The following is a 26,505-nucleotide window of genomic DNA, read 5'->3' as shown; positions in this document are numbered from 1 at the left end:
TCCAAACTAGGCTCCGCCCCCTCTTCTCAGGTGTGGCAGTTTCTGCTGCAACCTCAGCATTTGCATTTAATCACATCATATCTAAAGGCTAAAAACAACAGATCCGTGTGGCTCTTTGTCTGGCACAAAACAAAACAGTTTTCCCTCGTACCCTTCTTCTAAAATCTGCTTCAGGTAGAGGTCTGCTTCTTTAGGTGAAAGCTCAGGTGAGCATGAGACAGCCACAGGTGGGAGCGGCACTTAACATCCATATATGGAGAACAAACCTGTCCACATTTTTGAGCTAATCTGCTGTGGAGAGGCGGCTCAGTGGCCTTATAAGGTAAAAGTTAGAAAGAGTGCATAGATGTGTCAAAAGGATTTATCCTTACATATGTGGACAGGTGGTGCACCTGGACTGGATTCCAATATTTATTATCCATAAAGATGCAAAAAATCATGTTTTAGTTTCAATCAAGTCTTGACTACACATTCCCAGACTAGTCAGATGATAGGAACTTAAAGTGCAAGTTTAGGATGTCAGCTTGGTATCTTAGTCAGAGCATCACGGTCTCACTTAAAGGATGAGTCAGTTATTTCATTTACAAAGAAACAACACAGGAGTGCACAAAGTAATCATGCAGACTCATCGCCGGCTTGTTGCTCTGATTACTTGTGAATAAGAGAGGGACATGGCCTTTAATAGCCGAAAATATAACCAATGTGGAAGAGTCTTTAACATGCAACCTTCTTATGACCAGCAGGGGGCGACACCACTCATTGAAAAGGAAGTCTGAGCGATGTTTTTGAAGCTTCTTAGTCATCCGGGGTCCTGATACTTCAATCTGATGCAGTCGCCTTTTCAGATCAAGCTTTAAAAAGTGTAAGTGTTAACTATAGACTGTATAAATATGGGCGTAGTCTCCGTGACGTCACCCATCTGTTTCTGAAGCGCTGTTTGAGGCTAGTCGGCGGCGGCAGCCATATTGCTGCTGTCGAGAGATTGTGGTGTAAAGAGGCGGGGCTTTGAGCCTCCTCGCCATAAGCTACAGTGTTCCTGCCTGTCAATCAAGTCAGCTGTGCCTCTCATTGGAAGACTTGTAATCTCAATATCTTTACCTCACCCCCCTCACAGTGTGAGCCGATCGAGAAATGATCTATCCAGACTCCACTTGTTTTTTGAACCAGGCTGTAAACATGTTTATTTCTGCTGTGAATATCGGCTTCTTTGAATGGGTGTGTGTGTGGTTTCCTGTACTTCCAGAGCCAGCCTCTAGTGGATCCTCCATGAACTGCAGTTTTAACACTTCCACATTGGACTCATATTTTTAGACCGGAGGTTGCCGTTTGGTGTTGACTAACTAAAAGCGACTCATTTCCTCATCATGCACATTTTAATTCAGACTTAAGGTTCCAAAAAACTTAAAACGACAATGTATGTAACGCAGCTAAACACAGGATCACGGAGTCTGTGAGGGTGGCTACAGTTAGCAGAGCTAGCCCCACAAACCTTCGGTCGTCCTTTCAGGCTCCTCTGCTCAAGTTAACAAGACACAGCCTGCGTACAACTTCATCTCCATACAGATCAAAGACTGACAAACCACGCTGCGCTACGAGACGCCACCTGTCATCTGTGTTTGTTTACATCCAGGTAGTAGAGCACTGTAGCCATAACACAGCATATGACTATATAACAGGCCTACAAAAACACTGGTGGAAACTTAAGTGACGTTGCTGGGGTGATGAGATTTAATTGTTACATCCTTAGTCATAGCCCAGCAGCCTGACACACGGCTACACCACATCCACCTGTGAGTCAAATCATCCACACCCCATATTATGCCTAATTATGCACAAAGGACGTTTCCATACGAACTCCACCGAGGCTGTCTATGGATCTTTGAGACAGCCACATTTGGGTCACTGCATTTTTTTTGCCTTTCAGCATTGGCACCTTTATTCAACGCCTGGATGTTGCCACATCAAAACATAATCCAACAGGGAAGAGTGTTAAAGTCCAGCTCGGGGTTAGGGTTAGTGGAAATTAAGTCATAACCATAAAAGGAAAGAATCATGATTAACAATCAGCCAAAGAAAAACACGCTATGGCTCCTACAGTGAGCCTCAGGGTGGGGCTACCTGAGATTGATTATTAGGATTAAAGTGAAGCAATGTGTGTACACTCATGTCCACATTTGGTCATCTCTGGTTTAGTTTACACACTGTCACAATGTTTTTATTTATTTATTTATTTATTTTTCATTTAAAAGGGCCGTGCATATTAATGAACACTTCTGTTAATATGCCAGAATTAGTCAAAAGGCTAGTTTACATCTGTAGTCCCTTCCCAGATGTTAAAAAAGGCTTCCTAAAAAGATCAAGATTTAACAAAAAAATGAAATAAAGTAAATGAGAATAAGAAGGGAGGGGAGAAACTAAAACACAAACAACAACAAAAAGAGAAAAGAAGAAAAGAAAAGTATAAATAGCAGCATATGATTAGAATGACTAACAGCTACATCAGGAGATGACACGACCGTCTTTGAGAAAGTGACCAAGGACATAAAACACAAGGAGTGAGATAATCAGGAAGCGGTAATAAGGAAATGTTAAGGAAGACACCCAGCAGACACAACATTTATTTATACATCTTACAATGTCTTTGTACAGAAGCCCTGGAAGGACATGATTAAATACATGTTATTTTCTATAACGAGTTCATTTTGTCTAATCAGGAGAAAACAAATCTTGTTATCTTGAGATCATTTATTATTAATTTATATTTTGGGCTTTTTTTGCCTTTATTGACAGGACAGCTGTAGAAAGATGGGAAGCGTGGGGAGTAGAGAGTGGGGGAAGACGTGCAGCACATGGTCGACCCACTGGGAATAGAACCGGCGACCTCTGTGACGAGGACTGTAACCTCTATACATGGGGCGCCTAGACCACTAGGCCACCAGCGCCCCTTCAGATCATTTACCTCGTATTATCCAGAGAACAAAGCTCAGTTTTTGTGTTGCAATGTCTCGTAACAAAATGTATTTTTACTCTTCACTGAGGCAAAATTTTCTAATAACAATGTTTGTGAAAAAAACAAGAAAACAAAACAATTAAAGAAAGTGAAAACAGGCCTTTCCTGTTACCTGAAGTTACTTGGTTTCCATGTGAACAGAAGCCCTAAAAGGACAGAATAGATCTTTATAGTCCTTGTTGTGAAACAATGAAAGGTCGTTTAGCACCTCTTCAAAATAACAGCACAGAATCTAACATTTAAAAAACACAATATGACAATAGAAATAAAAACAAGGCGCTCTAAAATGATGAAATGAATTAAGAAAATAGAATAGAATAAATTGCACTGTTTATATTATTGATTGCACTGTGTGTCTGTACAGGTGTGTACACTGGTCATATCAGTACTGCTGTGAAAGGGATAAGATTAAATACATTTTATTTCTTAATTTTCTGGTTTTATTTTCCTCGTTATCTTGAGTAAACAAAGCTTGTTACCTTGAGATCATTGATCTCGTCTTATCCAGAGAGCAAAGCTCAGTTTTGTGTTTTTGATCTTCAACCTGTGAGAGAATAAAATATATTTTTATTCTATACCGAGGCAAAATTTTCTAATAACAATGCTTGTGAAAAAAACAAGAAAACAAAACAGTTAAAGAAACTGAAAACAGGCCTTTCCTTTTACCTGATGTTACTTGGTTACCGTATGTACGGAAGCCCTAAAAGGACATGATTAAATACATTTTATTTCTCAAATTGCAGACCTTATTTTTCTCGTTATCTTGAGAAAAAAAAGCTTGTATACGTTGAGATCTTGACAAAACAAGTGAAATGAACTCATTATCTCAAGAAAACAGAGAAAATAAAATGCATTTAATCTTGTCCTTTCAGGGCTTCCGTAGTTTTATCTGTAAAGTGTCTTTGAGTGTTCTGGAAAGCCCTCTATAAATAAAATGCATTATTATCATTCTGATTATGAGGACAGCCAAAATGCTGAAGTACAACACTCAGTGTGCAGTTTATGATTTTCTTTTACTCTCATGAGCACAGAATCATTCAGGAAGAAGTGTAATTATAAATATATATCCTGTCAGTGTGAGGCCTTTAAAAATCTGCATTGATTCAAAATATTAAAAGTCAAGGATACACAACAGAGGGGAAGAAGGAAGAGTGATACATTCAAACCCAGTCGTGTTTGTCTCCTCATAGAATCTAGAATTTAAAATCCTTCCTCTGACCTACGAAGCTCTTAATGGTCAGACACCCTAGTATGGGAGGTAGAGCCTTCAGTTATCAGGCCACTCTCCTTTGGAATCATGTACCAGACAGGGTCCGGGAGGCAGACCCCCTCTCCCAACTTAGATAACAAGCTTTGTTTCCTCGAGATAACGAGGAAAGGGTGAAAATTAAATGTATTCAATCAAGTCCTTTCAGGGCTTCTGTACTTCAACACAGTCTAAGGTTCTTCTTTTAGTGTCAGAGGCCAAAGGTCATCAATGCATCGATTCAAAGAGTTAACAATCAATGATTCAATCAAGGGATGTGAACGTTTCTGTGAAGGCTCTTCACTCTTTCTAGTCGGCCTCTCGTTGTTTACGATGCAGATTCTGTTTTCCTTGGCTCCTCTGCTCAGCTGTCTGAAAACAATGATCAGGGAAATGTTGCTCAGACAATGGCATGAGTTTTAGGGCTGTCTTCCTGTCAATGGTTTCTGCCTCTTTTGCTCCACACAGACTGTTTTCCTGCAGACAGGCTGAATCCCTGTTACACTGTGTTCATATTGCACTAAGAAATCAGCATGCCAGGGACACCATAACTCTTCCCCCACGCCTACAGATTCTGATTTAACTTGCAGATCTCTCTTCATGTGCAAAGTGTTTCCCTCAGCTTTATGTCCCTTGTGTTTGAATACATGAATACTACAACTACCAGCGACTGAACTACTGAACTGTCAAACTGGCTCATTGAAGAGTGATGTTCTTCACATTTTCAGATGACGCACAGATCCTTTTCTTTTCGACCCTTCCTCCACGGCGACTATTTTTAAATCCAGATACTCTGTTTCAGCATCACAGTGGCTTTCCTCCCTCTCTGTGGATTAGTGGTTTTCAGAGTTAGAGTCCCGCCCAACATCCGGACTCGCTTCGGCTGCAAAAAGCTTCCTGCAGAAATGTCAGCACATGTCATAGCTTGCCTGCTATGTGCTTTTATTGCAGCCACTTGAATCAGTGACTTGAGGAAGAGAGGGATCCTGTATTATGTAAACGCAGAGAGCTGGCAGTGTGAGGAGAAAAACGAGTACAGAGAGAGCTCATTTTTTAGTGACCTCAGGGTTTGTAATAGTAACAGGGATAGGGCCTGGTTACTGGCTGGCAGCTACATGACAAAGCAGGAAAAGAGGAAACACAGGCCTGAACCACGCAGAGCAGGAAATGGCTGCTGCATAACTCTGTCAGTATACCACCTCGAGCTGCTGCAGGCACAAGTACTGGTAACACCCGGTCAGTGACGTCAAAGCAGGAAACCCAAAACTGTGAAAACTCTGCCATCTACTGGAATAAAGAAGGCCCTGTTTATAGTCAGGCTTCATGAGGCTTCCCTCTTGGATCAGTGGTGACAGCTTGAACAAAAACGAACACATACTGCATGTTAGAAAGAATATAAAGCAGTTATTTAGGGAGCATTTTGCAGCTTTGTTAGAATCCCACATACAAAGGAACATTCAGATACTTTAAGTAGGGTTGTGTGAGGCCCAATGTCTGTAGTCAGGATAGTGGATGGAGAAGAAGCTACCTGGAGTCCTGACTGGGAAACTAAGCTACATATTGAAGGGGTTTATGTGGCAAAACTGAAGGATTTGAACCAGGAACCTTCTAGCTGTGAGGCAACAGAGCTACCCACTGCACCACCGTGCAGCCCATGACTTGAACCTCACAATACAAAAAAAATATTGCACTTTATTTATTTTTGTCCAGTGGTCCTCCTCCTCTTCTGTACATTTGTGTAAAAAAAAAATGAAGTCAATGCATACTTCCAAAAAAGAACTGCAGTACCTGAAGTGTCCACTGGAGGCTCGCTCCAAAAACCCAGGAGGCCTCTTTAAAACTGATGTCACTGCAGAAATAAACATGTGTACCGCCTAGCACAATAATAGTTGTGATCTCTCTCAACTCATCTGTAACCTCAGCTCCACCTCTCCCCCTGTTTTTAGATCAGTGAGAAGTTTGGAGTCAGAAGTCTGAATATGTCTTCTTTCTCCGTTCTGCTGCAGAGGTTTCTAGTCTAACACGCAGGATTCATGTAACAGCTCCTGCTGATCATCTCACCTTCTTTCTGCGCCTGTCACTGACCTCTCACGCACCATCAGCACAGAAGTAGTCGTCACATCAGCTGTCTTACTCCTTTATCATCCATTGATGGACTTTGGTAATTGTTTTAAGTCTTGCTTCATTTTTTATGACTTAATTCTAGATAATCATTTCATAATCAGGAGACCAGGAAGTGGGAAAGGAAGGGGATGACATTAGTGGCTAGAGTTGGAAATGAATCTGGGGTTGATGCACCTTGATGCTAAGCTATAGAGCAAACAGCTAATGGTCACTTTATTCCTTCCCAGCAGATTTCAGCACTTTTTATTCCACTTTGTCGCTCTATGTTAGAACGACTGAAACATAATGCATGAAATGTTAAATATCTGAAGTTTGTGCTTGAGAGAAAAGAGAGAACACAGAGAAGTGACTTGCATTTTATTTGTTTATTCTTGTTTGTTGCTTCATTTGAATCGCTCATAAATTATTTGCCCTCAAGTCCTGCATCCATTGATTAACCTTTACAAACCAGAAGCTGCTCTAAAACACACCGTAAACATTCAGGTAACTCGACTCTTCATCAGAAGTTTGGATTCTTGACTCTGACCGCTGAGAGCTCGTCTACAGCATCGACAGATTCAGCCACTGTGGATGGAAACAGAGTCAGAGTTAGGTCAATGAATGGCTGCTTCCTGCTTTGTGTTTGTGTGTCATTTCCACAGTTAGCCTCACTTCCATGAATCCCAGCGTTATCACACCAGACCCATTCTTGTCCAGCCCCTTGAAGGTTTCTGTTGAAGAGAAAGAACACATACCTTTATGTCATTTCTATGTGGATTTAAGATTTTAAAAAGTGGTATTAATGTTAAAAACATACTGAAGAGGGACTCTAAGCGGACCAGGCAGCACACAAAGTTGTCAAAGTCAATGCTGAGGTCTGGGTCGCTGTAGCGGGCCACGATGATCTGATGCAGAGGGTTGTTGAGAGAGAAACCTAAACAAAAGAGGTAATGTTTTACTGTAACACCACATGACACATGTGTGTGTGTGTGTGTGTGTGTGCACATGATGAAGAGACTCCTCACCTCCAGCCTCCACAGCGATCCGCATCTCAGCGGAGTTCATGCATCCACTCTGGTCTACGTCTCTCTCTTTGTACAGATCCTAACACAGACACAGGAGTTAGAACCTCTCCTCATAAACTCTTATTAAAGGTTAACATTTAGAGACGAGGAACACACCAGAAACTTCTCAATCTTTGTCCACAGGATCTTAAACTCTACCAGCCCAAGCTTGCCGCTTCCATCTTTCTTTGAAGGAAACATTAAGGATGATATATAACACACTGAAAACAGGAGAGCACAGGGTCGCTGTTTAGACCAAAACACCGGTGGATCTCTGCGATCACGGCTTTTTGAGTTCAGAAGGATTTTAAAGCCGTGTTGAAACGTCTTTGCTACTCGCGCTTATCTCCTCTCACGTGTTGATTCATTCTTTGCTTTTTCCATGTTTTTAACCGCAGGCACAACATTTTCATTTCTTTGATGTTTTTCTGCTTTTGGAGCACAATTTCAAATTTGAGGAAAATAAATATTTTCGACAGGCTCCGGGTCAAATTTTTTGTCAAATTCTTGTTGTCAATTTTTTTTTTTCAATTTTTTTTGTCAAAAATGGTTTTTCAAAAACATTTCTTCAAAAAAATTTTCAAAAAAAAATTTTGACTTTTTTTTTTTTTCAAAATTTTTTTTTTCCAATTATTTTTTTTCAACATTTTTTTTTTTTCGATATTTTTTTTTTCAAACTTTTCCAAAAACCATTCACAGTCATTGTTTTCTCCATCTGTGATGAATGGCATTCGTCTCTGTTTTACTTCCCTCTACTGGTCTGGTGGTGTAGTGCCAAAGGATTTTAAAGCCGTGTTGAAACGTCTTTGCTACTCACGCTTATCTCCTCTCACGTGTTGATTCAGTGAATCCATCTGTGATGAAATATAGCACCATCTAAAACAGACCAGCTGAGTCTCTTCATGCTAACAGGCTAACTGTTGTGTTGATTCATTCTTTGCTTTTTCCATGTTTTTAACTTCAGGCACAACATTTTCACTTTTTTTCATGTTTTTCTGCTTTTGGAGCACAATTTCAAATTTGAGGAAAATTAACTTTTTTCGACAGGTTCAACTTTTTTGTCAATTTTTTTTGTCAACATTTTTTTTGCAAAAAACTTTTTTTTTTCAGTTTTTTTTTCAATTTTTTTTTTTCAATTTTTTTTTTCAATTTCTTTTTTTCTAATTTTTTTTTCCAAGTTTTTTTTCAAATTTTTTTTTTCCAAGTTTTTTTTTAAAACTTTGTTTAAAACATTTTTTTTTGTCAAATTTTTTTATTGTGTGAAAAAAAAAAATTATTTTGTAAAAAAAAATTTTGTCCATTTTTTTTGTCAAATTTTTTTTTGTCAATCTTTGGAGTCTCCAGTTAACAGGGTCGCTGTTTAAACCAAAACACCGGCCGATCTCTGCGATCACGGCTTTTTGAGTTCAAAAGGATTTTAAAGCCGTGTTGAAACGTCTTTGCTACTCGCGCTTATCTCCTCTCACGTGTTGATTCAGTGAATCCATCTGTGATGAAATATAGCGCCATCTAAAACAGACCAGCTGAGTCTCTTCATGCTAACAGGCTAACTGTTGTGTTGCTCAGAATGATACCTGCCTGTCCGTCTGCTTCTATGGTGTCATCTGTGATGAATGGCATTCCTCTTTGTGTTACTGCCCTCTACTGGTCTGGTGGTGTAGTGCATTTACTTTTTTTTTCCTCCATACGTCACTGGCCTGATTTACACAATCTACCCGGGACTTCAGCCTGTGGTCGAAACGCAGACAACAATGGGGGACCAGGAACCTTGTAAAGTATTTCTGGGGGCTAAAATTAAGATTTGGTCCAAATGCACCTTTAGTTCCTTGAAGAGAAGTTCCTGGTAGCAGACAAATCAGCTACTTGCAAAAAGAAGTACGAGATGACGATGGTGAAACATGAGGATGTTAACAGAGGTTCACAAACCAGTCAGTGACCTTAGACTGGGTACGTCAACTTTGTTTTACACTGAGGTTTTTGTGAGGACTAGACTCACTCAGTAAAGGTATTTGAAGCTGTTTCCCTAAACTAGCACATTCTCCAGGATGCCTCGTTGTTCCTCGCAAGGGGAAATAAAGATAAACACAGGATGAGTTAAGGTGACCGATACGCTGGATTTCTCCTGCAGTAAAGAAGCATCATAAGGAAGGATACATCCAGCAGATTGACCATGTTACGGCAGGTTGCCAGGCTGAAGCCGTCTGTTTTGATATCCTTTCCTGGAAAAGAAGAAGAAGAACCAAACAGATTAATGTCACATGACTGCTCTTAGAAAACTCCATCAGTCTGAGACAGGAGAGGATGACTTCTCTTACTCCTCGTCACCACTTTGTTGAGGATCTTCTGCAGCTCAAACAAACAGATCTCCACGTCCTGAGGAGAACACAACACACACACTTTGTGACTTATAACACAACACACACACTTTGTGACTTATAACACAACACACACACTTTGTGACTTATAACACAACACACACACTTTGTGACTTATAACACACACTGACTTGACTCAATAAGAAGTTAAATGGTAGCGTACTCACATGTCCGGCAAGCTGTCCAAACAGTTTCTTGAATCTGTCGCTGATGTCGTCTTCATCGATGTCAGACTAGAGATGAAGGAGAGGTCAGTTCATCTTCTGTGTTTAGATGTCAGTGTTTAAAAAAGGGACAGGATGTATTTTACCTCCTCCACATGGCTCTCAACAGGATCATCGATCTCACTAGAAGCAGAAAGACGTGATCATTAATAATCTATAATGATTTCTAAAGATTCAATTCCACTTATAAAAAGATGACGTACTGGAAATCTGCCGGTTTCTCAGAAAACACCCGCACATAGAAGTCTCCGGACTTGTTGGGCTCAAAGGTGGACGGGATGATGAGGTACTCTCCGGGGGGAAGGCAGAAGTGGTTGCTCACCTCTCTCAGGTTGATGAAGGTCTCGGAGCGAGCAGACGAGCTGTTCCTCAGGAAGAAGTTTCTCTTCAGGTGGACTTGCTTCAGGCCAGAGTACTGCAGAGGGACACAGAACGCTCATTGGTCCTTACCTGTTGAGTGAACCTTGAATATTTATTCAGGAGGAAGAATGAAGGAAGTGAACTTACCTCTTCAGGCAGCTGGAAGAGAGACAGAACACAAGAGTTAGAGAGGGAGGAGGTGTTTCAGACTCATAGCTGTTTCATCTTTAAACCTAAACCACCACAGTATAGATCTATGTTAGAATAGTTATCATTCATTCAAACATCAAGTTATAGTCTAAGTGAAGTTTTCTACCTCATAGATGGCGAAGCCGATGGTCTCCATGTCCTCCCCCATTTTCCTCATCCTGCGCCTGTTCTTCTGCATCAAACCCACCATGAAGGTGCAGCCCTCCTGACCCTCATCAGGGTCATCATCCACCTCTTCCAGTTTCATGACAAACTGAGGATTCATCCAGAAGGTATCTGTGGAAGAGAAGGGTTAGCATTATAAAAGCACACACAGACCTTTCTGAAGTCCCTGAGCTCCCTTGTCTCGTAGGTTCCTCTGAGCTGCCGTAGACCTCCTCCTGCTGCGGACGTTCTGGACTCCAGCGGCAACAGCTTCTACTACTCATCTCATCACTATCACCTCTCCCTCTCTCTCTTACTCCCCTCTATCCCTCTTTCCAGACCCAACACAGTCTCAGCAGATGTGTGTCTAACATGAGTCTGGTCCTGCTGGAGGTTTCTGCCTGTTAAAGGAAGTTTGTCCTCTCCGCTGTAACTAGCTAAATACTGTGAGGTGTAATGCTCATGGTGGATTAAGGTGGGGTCAGACTGAGTCTGATCCTGTCTTGGTGTTGGGTCTCTGTTCATAATTTGACATAGAGTGGTCTAGACCTGCTCTGTTTGTAAAAGAGTCTTGAGATAACGTTTGTTGTGATTTGGCACTTTATAAATAAAGATTGATTGATTGATTGAGTGAGTGAGTGAGTGAGTGAGTGAGTGAGTGAGTGAGTGAGTGAGTGAGTGAGTGAGTGAGTGAGTGAGTGATTGGTTGATTGATTGATTGATTGATTGATTGATTGATTGGTTGGTTGATTGATTGATTGATTGATTGATTGATTGATTGATTGATTGATTGGTTGATTGATTGATTGATTGATTGAGTGAGTGAGTGAGTGAGTGAGTGAGTGAGTGAGTGAGTGAGTGATTGAGTGAGTGAGTGAGTGAGTGATTGGTTGATTGGTTGATTGATTGATTGATTGATTGGTTGATTGATTGAGTGAGTGATTGAGTGAGTGAGTGAGTGATTGAGTGAGTGAGTGAGTGAGTGAGTGAGTGAGTGAGTGATTGATTGATTGATTGATTGATTGATTGATTGAGTGAGTGAGTGAGTGAGTGAGTGAGTGAGTGAGTGAGTGAGTGATTGATTGATTGAGTGAGTGAGTGAGTGAGTGAGTGAGTGAGTGAGTGAGTGAGTGAGTGAGTGAGTGAGTGAGTGATTGATTGATTGATTGATTGATTGATTGGTTGGTTGGTTGATTGATTGATTGATTGATTGATTGATTGATTGATTGGTTGATTGATTGATTGATTGATTGATTGATTGATTGGTTGATTGATTGATTGATTGATTGATTGATTGGTTGATTGATTGATTGATTGATTGATTGAAAACAAAGCTGGATTCAGATTTAGTGTCCATTGAAGAACTGGTCCTACTCGGAAAGTTCCTGCATCCACCAGCAGTCGTTCCTCTCCTCCATGTTTCTTCAAATTCTGTCTCCGCCCATTTCTTGAAGTCATCACCGGTCAGCGCGTCAGGGGTGAGGTTGCAGATCTCCAGACGAGAGTATTGACGCAGGAAGTCAGAATAGGACATCCTGTGTGAGGAAAACAGCACTCATCTTTAAATCCTCTGTTCCTGTCGTCAGATTATCAACGCAGACGTTCAGATTACGTTAGGAGGAGCTTGAAGAGGGATTACCAGAACTCTCCATCCTCACAGCGGTTAACCAGCCTTTCTCTGTCATCACTGCTCACGTATCTCCACTCAGAAGACCTGGAGAAACAAACAGTGTGGATTAGAACTGTTCAGGCACCAGGTTCAGAGTAGCAGTTAAAGCGCGTGCTCCAGAGGCCGTAGTCCTCCTTGCAGCACTCGCAGGTTCAACTCCCAACAACAACACTTTGCTGCATGGCTTCCCTCACTCTCTCCTCCTCACATGTCCTCTCTCTCTTCAGCTGTCCAATCTAACAAAGGCAAAAAAAGCTCCACAACTAACTCAGGCCAGAACATGAAGTGCTCCACACTGCAGTTCCTTCAGCTGCCACTAGAGGCTGGCTCTCAAAGTGAGTCAATCCCCAATAATACATATAGTGAGAAATGTATCTTTACAGCAGTAAAGAATTATGCTATATAGACTCATCCTCTTATATTACTGTGTTCAGGCTTACAGTCCGGAATAGTTAGAAACATGGTTCATTTTATTGACCTATCAGCTGTGTTTGTTGTGTTCTTTGCAAACGTCAGATCAATACTTGCTGTTTGGTTTGACTTTACTAATAATCCTGCTTCTCTGTAAGTAATCGTCTGGGTTGTTTTGGGCTTTTGTTTGCAGAGAAGACTTCACTGTGAGGGGCTCTCAGTCTGGTCAGGTGAGGTCAGGTAATCATCCCAGAGCAGGGTCAGGTGTGTGTGTCTGATTGCCTCTGATTTGTTGCAGGTGTGGGAAGCTTATATATACTCTTGTGCTCCAGTTGACTCGCCTTCTGAGGTAGTGAGAGAGGGTTCTCTGCTGAAGCACCACTCCTCCCTCTGTGTCTCCCTGTGTTTGGCTTGAGCCTCCAGTTTCTTTAAGACAGTAGTTGTTGTCACTGGGTCTCTTTTCATCCCCAACCTTGTTGTGTATTTTGTGCCACCTTTGTTTTGTATAAGGAGTGGTTACTCTGAGTTCTGGTCAGCTGCTCTGAGTTTTGTTTTTTAAGGAGCATATTTGTCTCGGCTCAATATTTTGTCATGTCCCTCAATCCTTCTTATTGCTCGCAGTTTAGTTGTTACTCCTTCAGGACAACTTTTAAAACTCCTTGGCACACAACTGCATCCCACTTTCCCCCGACCCTGACATTGGGATTAGGAGAAGTCTGGTTGTTTTAAAGATCCTTGTTGATGCAGTTTACTTTGTTTTGTTTCTGGATGCATTGATTTTGTGACGCCTTTAATCTCTTTGCAGATTTTATCTTTTACACATTCAAGTTCTGTTTTCTGACTCCCCCGAAAAAAAATCATTCTGTGAAAACAGGAAGGTTAACTTGCTCATTGTTGGTGAAGGAATGAGCCACAGGCACAGAGTGTTTACCTTTTGTTACCTGACATTCACTCGTCTCCAGCTCCACCCTCAGGGACACATTTTGTCAAGTCAGACGCTAGAAAACCAACATGGGGACCACCAAGATGCTAACCTAACAACATCGACTAACTAGTGACTGTCGTTGATTGATAGCCTGTGCATGAACTAGAGACCCTGACTGAACAGGACGTCCTACACTTACAATGCACATAACACACTATAGAGCCTGAGTGTGTGAAACAGATTATCTACCACAGGTATTACGAGTCATTCCACTGGGTGTGTTTGTCTCTGTGTGTGACAGACACACATCCACACTCATGCTTCATTAAGGCTGGGTCCTCTTTGGAACAACACCAGAGGCAGAGGTTTAAAAATCTCCTTTAGTCTCTCTTCAAGTCAGGTTTTTGGAGATCCACATTCACGTCTTGGAAACACCTTCTCATTCAAGGGTTTGTATTTATTTTAATTATTGTAACACTGTAGATTAATACTGAAGACATCAAAACTATGAAAGAATATATATGGAATTATTTAATTTTTTAAAAAGTGTTAAATAAAGCAGAATCTGTTTTAGATTTTAGATTCTGTAAAGTAGCCCCCTTTTTCCTTCATGACATCTTTGCACACTCTTTGTATTCTCTCAGTCCGCTTCATGAAGTGGTCTCCTGGAATGGTTTCTCTCAGTCCTCTTCATGAAGTGGTCTCCTGGAATGGTTTCTAAATAACATGAGCCTTGTCAAGAGTTCATTTGTAGAATGACTTGCCTTCTTAATGTGTTTGAGACCATCAGTTGTGTTGTTCAGAGGTAGGGTTAGTACACAATGGATAGCCCTATTTGAATCCTGTTGTAATCCAGATTATGGTTAAACCAGATTATTTCATAGTGTTGATGTCTTCAGTGTTAATCTACAATGTTGAAAATAATTAAAATAAATAAACATTGAATGAGAAGGTGTGTCCACACGTTTGACTGGTAGTGTACTTTATTGTATATTTACTGAAGTGTAGCCGTACTCACTTGTCACTCCAGGCTCCGTTCCACTCCACCTGACCCCACGGGTTTCTGATCCTGATCAGCTGTTCCCTCCTCCCTCTGAACTCCACCTGACAAAAACATAAAGTGTTGATTAGTTTAGTCCTGAAGAGACAATAAAGAGACATCAAAAACAGGAGGTGTGGTGAAGGAGGTCAAAAGGGCCTGCGCAGCATCGATGGCGTCTCAGTTATGGATTCATCGCTCTGATTTTCTGCTTCAGTATGTGGCTCAAAGGAAGCTGCTTAAAGAACACTTGAAGACAATTCTCCTTCCCTTTATGTTGTAATTTAACATTTATAGCTACAGCTTTACTCACAAAGGTTATTGGATTTATACTCACTTCATTTTAACGCTCTCTATTTATCACTAGACGCTGCCTCCTACTAACCTGTACAGTTAATTAATTTATTTAATTACTGTTCATTTATTCACTCACTTAGAAATAACTGTTAATTTATTTATTTAAAATTATTCATACATTTAAATAAACTCCAGCTACTTTATCACTATCATCTGTGCATAACTGTCAGTCTTTTTAAAAGCCAGAATGTAAATAAACTTGTATTTTTATGGGTATATTTATATTTTAAGGTGTTTTTTATCAGACTGAAAAGCTGCCAAACAAAGTCTCGCTGTACTTCTTTTTACAATGTCAATAAAGTGCCCATCCTATCTTATCCTACTATTATTCATTAATTAATTAATTTATTAATTTATTATCTATTACCGACTTCCAACACACAAGTAAATCATCGGCCCCAAATCCCTCACCATACAAAAACAACTTCAACCTCTCCATCCACGCTTCCCTCACTCCGTCCTCACATGTTCACGACCTCAGTATTATTTTGGACTCCCATCTCAGTCTGGAACATCAACCACATCACCAAAACCACCTTCTTCCACCTTCCAGACCCAACTACTGTAACAGCATCTTCTACGGCCTTCCTTCAAAACAACTCAACAAACTACAACATATCCAGAACTCTGCCGCCCGCTCTACCTGCTCAACGAGTGACCTACATCATCCCCGGACCCCAAAACCTCCACTGGCTCCCTATCAAACAGCAAATACATTTTAAAATCCTCCTCCTCCCCCACAAAGCCCTCCATGACCAGGCCCTGGTTGTTGGCCCAACCCTCTGGAACACCTTACCACTAAACATTTGAAAACGGTTGAGTATTCAGAGAAGGGCTTTATAAATAAAATGTATAATTATTATTATTATTATCTATTATCTATTGCAGTTTCTCTTGTGGCCACTTGAGGCTGCCTCCAAAAGTGAGTCATTCCCCACAAGGCCTGTTGCAAATCTGTTTCAGTCTTTGTTGCTATACAAATTAAATTTCACTTGACCTTTTAAATTCTAAAGGCTCAAAGTAAAGCATAATTGCTGGATCAGGCTTGGACCAGCTTTTGTCATGCTGCTATAGGCCTAGACTGCCGGGGGAACTGGCACACTGACACACTGGGATCCTAGCTCACCTTCTTCCCCCCAACCCCTTCATCACTTACTTTAACTCTGCCTGTCCCATTAAAGTTACTAACCATAGACCTTTCTGGAGTCCCTGAGCTCCATTGTCTCGTAGATTCCTCTGAGCTGCCGTAGACGTCCTCCTGCTGTGGACGTGCTGGACTCCAGCGGCAACAGCTTCTACGACTCGTCTCATCACTATCACCTCTCTCTCTTACTCCCCTCTATCTGTCTTTCCAGACCCAACTCAGTCGAGGCATGATGGCTGTCTAACATGAGTCTGGTTCTGCCTGAGGTTTCTGCCTGTTAAAGGAAGTTTTTCCTCACCACTGTAACTAGCTAAATACTGCGATGTGCAATGCTCATGATGGATTAAGGTGGGGTCAGACTGAGTCTTACCCTGTCTTGGTGTTGGGTCTCTGTTCATAATTTGACATAGAGTGGTCTAGACCTCCTATGTTTGTAAAAGCGTCTTGAGATAACGTTTGTTGTGATTTGGCGCTATACAAATAAAGATTGATTGATTGATAATTGGAGGTTTGGTTCCTTAAAGTGACAGGCGGGTACTGCAAGGTCCCACCCTAGCTAACTCAGTCATTCAGTCGCTCCTTTTTGGAGATTTAATCAGTCTAGAAACATTTCTCTCTGTGGCTTTCAAAGTAGTTTGTTCTCAAGTCTCCTCTCTCCTTGTACTCTTTCTCATCATATCATATGTTATCATATCTCACTGAACAGGATCGTATCGGGTTGTTTTGTTCCATGTCGATTGTATCATATCTTATAGGCCGACTTCTTATCCAAACATGGTCTCTGTTTAGCTCCAGAAAAGCAGCAGGAAGGCTGAACTCAAGGCTTCAACAAGGCAGACGAACAAACTAATGGGTGATGTAAAGACCCGAGTATCTCCTCACCAGCTCGGCTCCCGTCACTGAATACGCGTGGCCCTTCACCAGCTTCCGATGCGTGATGGCTTCAGAGTCGGCCGAGCTCGTGATCTGGGATGTAAAAAGGAAAAGTGTGAGAGCAAAAAGGAAGCCAACCACACGACGTAAAAAAGAGAACCAGAAAGCTCAAACATACATCAATGGAGCATCCCAGCAGGGAGCCTCTCTCCAAGGCCTTCCTGATGATGTGGAAGAGGTGGGGATCGGCCTTTCCCAGGTCGTGCCTCTCTGCGATCCCTCCGGTGAAGTCCTCGAAACCTTCAGTGGTGCTTCCTCCAGAGAGGGCCTCATAGCATCCATTGACCCTGCAGGGTGAAGTGGTTAATGTGTTATAGGAACATGTAGATAGACTGAAAGGAAAGTGTAGCTGGGATGTCATTACTTGGCGTAGGCCTTCTCCAGGAGTGCGCTCCAGAACTCTGAACCCTCTGCAGAGTGGACGAACAGCAGCTCTCCATCTTTGGTCGGCAGGCGGTCGTCAACCACAACATCCACCCACTCACCGAACTGCCAGAACTGAGAGACACAAAGAAGAGTCAGACCTTCATGTGTGAGTTCATCTCTGAGAGAATGAGACTGAAGTGTGTCCACTTATTATCTACCTCAAAGTGAAAGATTCCAGCGTACTCCTCGTCAAAGCTCTGGTCGTGGGGGACGACACGAGCCAGAACCTGTTTGTTGAGGGTCAGGGATGCGATAGCTGCAAGGAGCCAGCAGTCACCTGAACACAAAGGTTTCACAGGTTAGTCAAAGAGAAGGGAACTCCTGTTTCAGGTTATGTAACACGCCACGACCCAGATCTTTAAACGGTATCAGATTAACGCCATCGGGTCGGTTCATATCTTGAGAAGTGGAGTTCTTTAGAAAATAGACCCGGTTTGAGTTATTCAACCTTTGAGACAGATTGGGATAAATTCATCCAGATAACATCCAGACAATCTAGATCCAAGCAGAGGCTTTGATTCAGACTGAATTTAGAGGAAAAATGTAATAAAACTTTAAGATCATTCAAACGATACAACATTTTTATGCTGTGAAATTAAATTTTCTCTGTAACAGAGACATAGAGGATCAAATGTTGGATCAGTGGTTCCCAAAGTGAGGGTTGGGTCCCATTGAGGGGTCATGAAACACTGATAGAGGGGTCGCGAATGCCTCCCTATTTCATAAATAATTTGAAATGGTATGTTTTATATGTAGTTCTAAAAGTAGGAATGAAAATAGTGGTTGAATTTTAAACTAAACCATGCAAATAAAAAAATACATATATTGGTTTTGACTTTTCTTTGTTGCCACATGACCTCTGAAGGGACTATGCCAGATTAACAACAGCTTTAATTTACAGCAGCACTGGAAAAAAGTCTCTGAAAAACTGCAACCCATTCAAAACGCTGCTGCCAGAGTTTAAACAGCGAGAAAGAAATCTGATCACATAACCCTCGTCTTAAAACTCTGCACTGGTTACCTGTTTCTTTCACTTGATTCTAAAGCTCCTCCATACATCACAGATCTCCTGTCTTTTTATGTTCCAGCATGATCTCTGAGGTCCTTGAATGCTTCCTTTTTAAAAGTTCCTCATAAAGAGAGAGAAAGCTTTCTCTTTTCTAAACTCTGAACTCTCTGCCTCTGGACACTAAAACAGAGAACTCGCTGGGTGTTTTTAAAAGGCAACTTAAGACTCAGCTTTTAATCTGGTTTTTAACTTTGAGTAATTATAGCCCTGGACTGAATTATAACCACTATGACCATAGTTTTAACATCATTTTATTTTATTTTATTTTATTTTATTTTATTTTATTTTATTTCATTTTATTTTAATTTAATTTATTTAATTTAATTTAATTTAATTTAATTTAATTTAATTTAATTTAATTTAATTTAATTTAATTTAATTTTATTTTATTTTTATTTTATTTCAATTCATTTTATTTCTCTATATTTTATATTTATTTTCTGGTATTTATTTTATTTTATTTTAATGATTTTTTTGTAATGATTTTATTTTATTTTTCAATTTTGTACATTTTAGATTGGAAGTGTATAACTTCACAGTGAGGAACATTTAACCTCCTCAGGGGTCAGTGTGAGTCTCTGGTCTCTGGTCTTTGGTCTCTGGTCTCTGGTCTCTGGTCTCTGGTCTCTGGTCTCTGGTCTCTGGCACTGCTATTTTGGGGGTTGTGGGTTGAAAAGTTTGGGAACCCTTAATGATAATAAATAACATGCTGACGGTCTTGTTTTAATTTTAAAGTCATATAGGGGCATAAATATAAATATAAGTCTGTTGTGTGATCAGGTAAGACCCCTCACAGGAGCTTTAATCTGCTTGCCTGACTCCTACACTGTGGATTCAAAGATAACATGCAGACATAAACATAAACAACCTCTTCTGTAGAGTGAATAAAGATTTCTGTATCTGAATGAATCTGATCCAGAGAAATGTTAAAGTGCAGATTGTGACACACCTCTAAAACACACCGAGCATGCAGCACATTCTCACACACCTCATGTGTTTACAGTCAGGTCTGTTCTCTCATCCGTCACTGCTCATTAGTTTGAAACAAGCGTTAGGGTTCTCACAGGCTGGGTGTGTGCAGGGAAGACGGAGGGAGTTGTCGAGATGATTTGTACACAGTGACAGCTGATGTCAGCGTAAAGGTATTTACTCTGAGTGTTGAGGTTTGAACAACATTTCAATGGAGCAGAGTTTCAAAATACACAAAGAAGATTCTGGATCTGCAGGATGGCTGACAGAGGAGCGAGCGCAAGCTTCCGTACCTTCATATCTCCTGACATTTAGATAAGGATGCAAAATCAACCATGCAAATGAACGCAGACGGAAATGAATAAAGGTTATCAAACTACTGTATGAATCAGTTAATGTGAATGTGACCAACAGGGGAGAAAACATATAACTGCAGGTCAGTTAAAGATGGGTGTGTGCGTCTTACCAAGTGCTCCTTGGCAGATATCAGTCCTGGTTGCATTTTCAATGATGAATTGTGGATTTGAGCACAGTTGCTGTGGAGAAAAAGAGCAGCAAAATTAAAATCCTTCCTTACATAAACCTCGTCTTTTTGTTCCCTTCTAAGGTATCCATCCAAATTAGCAGTGTGTACCATGCAACATGTAGCTCTTAAGTCCTGATAAATTCCAAGAAACTATGTGCTGAACTTTCAAATTAAGATGCACTGAATCACACCAAACCTAGTCTTCAATGCACACATTAAAAATAAAATGTTGAGCTGCAGTTTGCTCATTTTTTCAGCCAAATTAGTGAAGTTTGTCACTTTTGCACGACATAAAGGTTAGTATTGTCACACCTACATCACCAAACATAAGCAAATGATCAATCAGCTCTGAGTCTTAAAAACATTCATCCAGAGATTTGAATCTTTTGGTCTGCAGCCACTTCCTCCCGATCTTTCTCCCTCCCTCTTTCACTCACATTTGGTCTCCTCCAGGTGACTCCCCGGACTTTGTAGGAATTAGGTCCAAGCTCTTTGAAGCCTAGAGATGAAGGCTCAGCTCCAAAGTATTCATCCTCAAACAGCCTCCCTCTCCCCAGACAGTCTCTCTTCAGACTCTCATAGTCCTGGTTCAGGTACTTCACAGCGTGAGCGTTTGTCCCGATCCCGTGAGCTTTATCTCGGTTGTGCTGAAGTCTCTGAGCGATGCCGGACATTTTTAAGAGACTTTCTGTCTGCGGCTGTTTCAGCTGGAGTGTGTGAGAGAGTGTGTGAGTGTGTGTGTGTGTTTGTATGGTGTGTGGTTAGACAGGCTCTGTCTCGTGTGTGCAGCTCAACTGTCTCCACACCCTTTATTGTTCATACCAGACAGCAACAAGACTCACCTGTTTCATACAACCTGCTCGACATCTGGCTGTCATAAATAGAGAACAGATGTTGCCCACGTGGAGGAGTTAGTGAAGCTTGAGCTGGACTTTAAGAACAATATGTGGTCTCATCAAACACCAGAGTTCCTTTGATTGCATCCACAACTTCTTACCAAGAACCAGAAACCCAGAAACCAAGCATGGAACATTTGTCCTCACATATCTGAGACCTTTTTTTTTTTTTTAACTTTATTTATTTATTTATTTGCATTAAACCTGGAAAAAACCCAACACAGAACATTCCTTGACAACATCACAGAAATGTATGACAGTGGGAGGAAAAGGAAAATAGAACAAAGAGAAAGAAAACACATTGGGGTTTAGGAAGCTGAATAAAACTAATGAGTGAAAAATAATGAAGTGAGTGGATAGTTAGGACATTATAGCACAATAACACAGTTCCCTTTAGTTAGATAGATATGTTGCTATAGGTAACCATCTCTTAATAATAATAATAATTCACAGAATTTCTAAAGCGCTTTTCTGAATACTCAAAGTTTCTTTATATGAAGTGGAAACTAAAAATAAAACATGTAAAGAAAACAAAACAGGAAGATTCAAAGATATCAGACCGTAATTGTAATTAAGCAGTTAAAGCCTCCATTCCACACACCTCCCTCAGCTTCTGTTTCCACTCTACCACTGGAGGTGGCTGTGAGTTCATCCATTGTATTGTCACCATCCACCAGAGAATATGTAACAGGTACTCTTGTACTCTTGGTCTCTGGTGTACTTGTCTTCAGGGGTTAGAGCAGGGGTGTCCAAACTTTTTTCAAAGAGGGCCACATTTGATGTTGTCAGAATACCTCAGGGCCAGTGGCTCCTACTGAGACTTAGGAATCATAAAAGTTATATATGAAATCTTTATCTAATAACAATTATTTAAAATGTTTCTCAATAAATCAGTAACTAGGAAGTCCTCAGTTCTCCACAAGCCACGTAAACATCAGCAAACTTTATCTTCTTCTGCAGAATGTTTTTCATTCGGGTCAGGGAAGGTGGGAAAAATATTGTCTCATTATTTTTCTATGGCAGGATCACGATCTGGATTTCATCACTTCTTTTTCATGTTGTTTTTAAGACTTTTCTGATCAGCAGACAACATTTTGAGAACAAAATAATTCTTGTCTTGCATTCTGAATTATTTTTTATTCACCAAATTTTGCCTTTTCTGCACAATTTCATAATTTTGATTCTGTCTTGTTTCCTCTTTTGTGTCCTCTGAACTTTTAGTGTTCATCAAAGAACATTTTCACATCATGATAAAAACATTAATTTGAAAAACCTGTCAACTTAAAGAGTTCTTGTGTTTCCTCCTAATTATATTCTTGCAGAATATCCAGAGCTTTGAATTTATAAAAGTAGTCCATGTGAAGCTCTTTAGTTTTGTTTGTGTGCTTGAAAGAAACTGCAAATGTACAGATGATTCAGAATGTGGTTAATATCTGGCCTATAATAAACACAATTTAAGATGGAAGCTTGGGGCCATAAATAAATGGATCTTGGGCCGTGATTGGCCCCCGGGCCGTACTTTGGACACCCCTGGGTTAGATTGAAAAGAAACTGTCTTGGGGTGAATAGTAAATCAATTCCCAGGACTTTATCTATCTCGCTCTTTACTCCTTTCCAGAAAGGAAGCAACCTTGGGCAATCCCAAAATATGTGCAAGTCACCAACCATTCTACATTCTCTCCAGCATCATAGTGCAGCTGGGTTTTCCACAAATTTGAAGACCACCGAAGGCGTCCTAAAGAACCTCGTCTTCATCTTCCAATCAAACTCCTTCCACATGTTACTATTAATACCCTGATGACATCCAGTGCATATTGTTTCCCACTCTTCATCCTCAATTCTAACATTTAGCTCCAGCTCCCATTTAGTTTTGATATAAAGTGTTGTCTGGTGTATCCAATAACACATTTCTGTAAATATGGGAAACATGCTTTTTGTTCATTTGCTGATGTTTAGTTATATTGATAAAGTACGTTTCTATGTTTGATGGGGCATTTTAAATAATATTCCAATCTTTATGGCTTGTGATGTAATGTCTAATCTGCAATCTGAGACCTTTTTAATAAATATGTTTGTGGAAACGTTGCATGCTTTAATAATGACTGACAACCCCAGAGAGAATACTTCATACTTTTATTTGATTTCCACTGATTAAAGCCAAGAGAACAAAAATACAAACTAATCCATGAAAAGTGTCCCTGCAGCAGATCACACGTGCTGAGAGAAAGCACGTCTGAATGTTTTAAAACATGCTTCTTTCTCAGCAGATATAAAGATAACGTTCATGCATTAGGAACATATCAAGTGGATATGAAAACCCCTTAAAGTCAGGTCTCTTTATTTTTGATTGACTGCAAGAAATGAAGCAAAAGAAAACAAACATCTGAGGGATGTAAAACATATTCAGTCGGGTCAGATGTAAATTCAGCACAGAGGAAGTGACTCGACATTAAAGCCACAGTAAGGAGATTTTCACTGGTGTTGAAACAGATTGAAATGAATTGTGATGTTTCTTTATCAGCTATTAAAGCAACAAAAAGAGGGACACATCTGAATGTTTCCACAGCAGGGACCAGGGTCTAAATCTAATCCTGGGGAAAGGCCCTGCTTTGGGGGTAGTACTTTCCAAAGGTCCAGGAACTTTTTGGTGGGCAGAGCCTGCAATGCTGAATGTCTCTGATTTGGTAGAGTACCACAATGTTTTTATCTCACCCTCTGTCCACACTAACATCACACACACTTGGTTTAATAACTCCTGAACACTGGTCTTCTCTGAGCCTGATAGTGTGACAGGTCTCTGTCAGCTCCTGGTGTTCCAGTCTGAAAAGTGACCCTGTAAACTGGAGACCTTCAGCTGAACGTGTCAGTGTTTGTGGAGTTTACAACAGCTGTTGAAACACAGAGGGAGTCCTCAGGAATGCAAACTAGTTTAGTTTTTATTAAGATTTCAAAATATCATCAGATATTTAATGATGGTCTAAAGACGTTTGTGAGGGAGAGTCTCCAGTTAACATGGTCACTCTTTAAGCTGGAACATCTCTGCCACAGCTTTTAAAACAGCATTAAGTCAAGTGAAACCACCCTGGTTGAAAAGCCCCTTTAGACTCTGAAAGATGGACATGGTCTCTGGGACGTCACCTATTGGTTTCTGAAGAGGCGTCACAAATTGGAAATAAAGCATCAACCTCAAAACAGACAAAGAGGAGGAGTTTAAACAGCTACAATCACGTCCACATCATTTTAAACATACACATTTTCATCATCTGAAAGGATCTATAATCAGTTTTTAATTATCTATTTATTAAATCAAAGGTTCTGCAACCACCAACAGAGCAAAAACACCCACTAATGAGATACATTCATTCTTAGAGTGCTGAAAGGAAAAACGTTTGAGTGTTAGACACCTCCAAACATTTTGAAATGTACTTCCTCTGTGTGTATGCTCTGCACATATTACTTAATACCATATTAGGAATACATGTAAGCCTGATTAAAGCACCATCAACTGACCCAAAGCACCATAAAGAGACTGAAATGTATATTCTGATTGTGCTTGAATGTGATTGAGCTTCCTCTCCAGGCAGCGATCACAAAGCTCCTCGTTCATCTCGTCTGCAGGGTTTAGACGATCCCCAGGCACAGCCACTGCAAGAGGAAGTGAAATCATAAAACACGCAGCCTAGAACAGAAACGCAGACAAACTCAGAGCATGCGTTATCGTCTCACACACCTGCTGCATGTCCAGCTCCATCTTCCCAGAACCATCTTTCTCCAGAGCCTTGAAGATCTCTGTTTGAGAGGAAAGGGAGGAAGAGAGTCAGATTATAGACATCACACATCCTCAGATCAGATCAGTGTTAGGCTCACTCAGGTGATGTTGTGTTTGCTGACACTTACTGAAGAGCATTTCCAGTTTAATGGCGCAGCCCACAAAGCTGTCGAAGTCTATGGCGTACTGAGAGTCAGCGTACCGGCTGACGATGGCCTGCAGGACCTCGCTGTTGACGTGGAAACCTGAGGGAGGAAAAACAAGCCGTGAGTCACTCGCCATCATTTTCTGTTAGCTTGCATGATCAGGGAGTTTCATAGACGGGGATAATTTCTGATCCTGGGGAGGTACAGTTCTGAAGAAGCGTCAGATACGAGCAGAGGGTTGAGTTACACCGCCTCGCCCTCGCTTGTTTTGTCCCCGTGGTGAGGTGTGCATACATAAACCAGCAGGGAGGGAGTCCTCAAACTGGCTCTTCCAGTCTGCCTGTAACCAGCTTCATGTTTTACACACACACACACACACACACGAGCGAGATGTTCACAAAGCATGTCAAAGGACTGTTTCTAATAAGTGTTTGAAAACCTGTCAGTCAACCACAGCAGGAAGGTTTGTAAGAGGGAATAAAGTCTGCAGGACCGGTTTTTGAAAAGGATCAGAGAGCTGGATTACATAACAGAGTGTAAGAAATATTCTGATTTGGTCAAACTTTAAAAAAAGTTATATATAATTATGTTGATGCTTCGTCCATCCATCCATTTTCTTCGCAGAGGCAGCAGTCCAAGAATCTTGACCCAGACATCTCTCTCCCCAGCAACGTAGTCTAGCTCCTCCTGGGGGATCTGGAGGCGCACCCAGACCAGGTGGGAAAACAATCCCTCCAAACAGCTCTGGATATTCCCAGTAGGATCACTGGCGGCAGAATTCCACAGAATCAGTGTCTGATCCATCACAGCACTGGATCTGATCGGTTTCTATTCTAGTCAATGTGTTAACTTCCACTGGATCCGCTCCAGTACTGCGTCTCTGATCCGGCAGGTCATAGTCCTCTGGATCAGATGCACAAGCAGTACGGGTTCTAGACCAATTTTACTGGGGGGGCCAGGCAGGGGCCAAGGCTGTTAGAGGGACACATTCAAACCTGACAAAAGAGACTGAGAAGGGCGAGGACCGGCTGAGAACAAACTAGCAAAACATCAGTGCATCCCTTTATACTAGACATATATACTACTGTGTACTAGACATCAGTGCATCCCTTTATACTAGACATATATACTACTGTGCACTAAACATCAGAGCATCCCTTTATACTGGACATATATACTACTGTGCACTAAACATCAGTGCATCCCTTTATACTAGACATATATACTACTGTGCACTAAACATCAGAGCATCCCTTTATACTAGACATATATACTACTGTGCACTAAACATCAGTGCATCCCTTTATACTAGACATATATACTACTGTGCACTAAACATCAGAGCATCCCTTTATACTAGACATATATACTACTGTGTTCTAGATCAACATGCAGACTGACAGCAGCTGTTTGGATGTTCACACTCAACATGAGTCCCTTAGCGCTCTAAGGGACTGGAACCAAGTGCCACACGCATGGGTCCCGCCTGT

The 26,505-nt window shown here is 40.9% G+C and overlaps 2 protein-coding genes across 2 annotated transcripts; both read right to left on the bottom strand.

Moving 5' to 3' along the window:
- Positions 1–6,730: 6,730 nt before the first annotated feature.
- LOC117811580 (calpain-2 catalytic subunit-like) lies at positions 6,731–20,881 on the bottom strand. Its single transcript, XM_034681936.1, has 21 exons — positions 20,642–20,881; positions 20,145–20,214; positions 17,799–17,917; positions 17,579–17,712; positions 17,333–17,501; positions 17,164–17,247; positions 14,760–14,845; positions 12,376–12,450; positions 12,111–12,271; positions 10,699–10,868; positions 10,530–10,541; positions 10,226–10,437; positions 10,109–10,145; positions 9,966–10,031; positions 9,739–9,796; positions 9,578–9,642; positions 7,541–7,609; positions 7,385–7,463; positions 7,177–7,293; positions 7,032–7,090; positions 6,731–6,944 (listed from the first exon to the last, which is right to left on the bottom strand). The coding sequence occupies exons 1-21, from the start codon at positions 20,876–20,878 to the stop codon at positions 6,921–6,923; spliced, it is 2,103 nt and encodes a 700-aa protein (XP_034537827.1). The 5' UTR covers positions 20,879–20,881; the 3' UTR covers positions 6,731–6,920.
- A 3,137-nt stretch (positions 20,882–24,018) lies between these two features.
- LOC117811741 (calpain small subunit 1-like) lies at positions 24,019–25,329 on the bottom strand. The gene is made up of 3 exons (XM_034682183.1): positions 24,998–25,329; positions 24,831–24,889; positions 24,019–24,745 (listed from the first exon to the last, which is right to left on the bottom strand). The coding sequence occupies exons 1-3, from the start codon at positions 25,152–25,154 to the stop codon at positions 24,722–24,724; spliced, it is 240 nt and encodes a 79-aa protein (XP_034538074.1). The 5' UTR covers positions 25,155–25,329; the 3' UTR covers positions 24,019–24,721.
- Positions 25,330–26,505: the final 1,176 nt, after the last annotated feature.

The sequence above is a fragment of the Notolabrus celidotus genome, chromosome 4, assembly GCF_009762535.1.
Source record: "Notolabrus celidotus isolate fNotCel1 chromosome 4, fNotCel1.pri, whole genome shotgun sequence".
Taxonomy (NCBI): Eukaryota; Metazoa; Chordata; class Actinopteri; order Labriformes; family Labridae; genus Notolabrus; species Notolabrus celidotus.
Note: the sequence above shows the minus strand (reverse complement) of the source record. Positions and strands in the feature narration are given on the sequence as shown.

Coding starts and splice junctions, on each gene's coding strand:
- LOC117811580 (XM_034681936.1), bottom strand. CDS start 20,878: ATGTCCGGCATCGCTCAGAGACTTCAGCACAACCGAGATAAAGCTCAC. Junction 20,215..20,641: donor TCACCTGGAGGAGACCAAAT/GTGAGTGAAAGA, acceptor TTTTCTCCACAG/CAACTGTGCTCAAATCCACA. Junction 10,146..10,225: donor GAGAAACCGGCAGATTTCCA/GTACGTCATCTT, acceptor TTCTGCTTCTAG/TGAGATCGATGATCCTGTTG.
- LOC117811741 (XM_034682183.1), bottom strand. CDS start 25,154: ATGATGGCGAGTGACTCACGGCTTGTTTTTCCTCCCTCAGGTTTCCAC. Junction 24,890..24,997: donor TAAACTGGAAATGCTCTTCA/GTAAGTGTCAGC, acceptor CCTCTCAAACAG/AGATCTTCAAGGCTCTGGAG. Junction 24,746..24,830: donor TGGAGCTGGACATGCAGCAG/GTGTGTGAGACG, acceptor TTCCTCTTGCAG/TGGCTGTGCCTGGGGATCGT.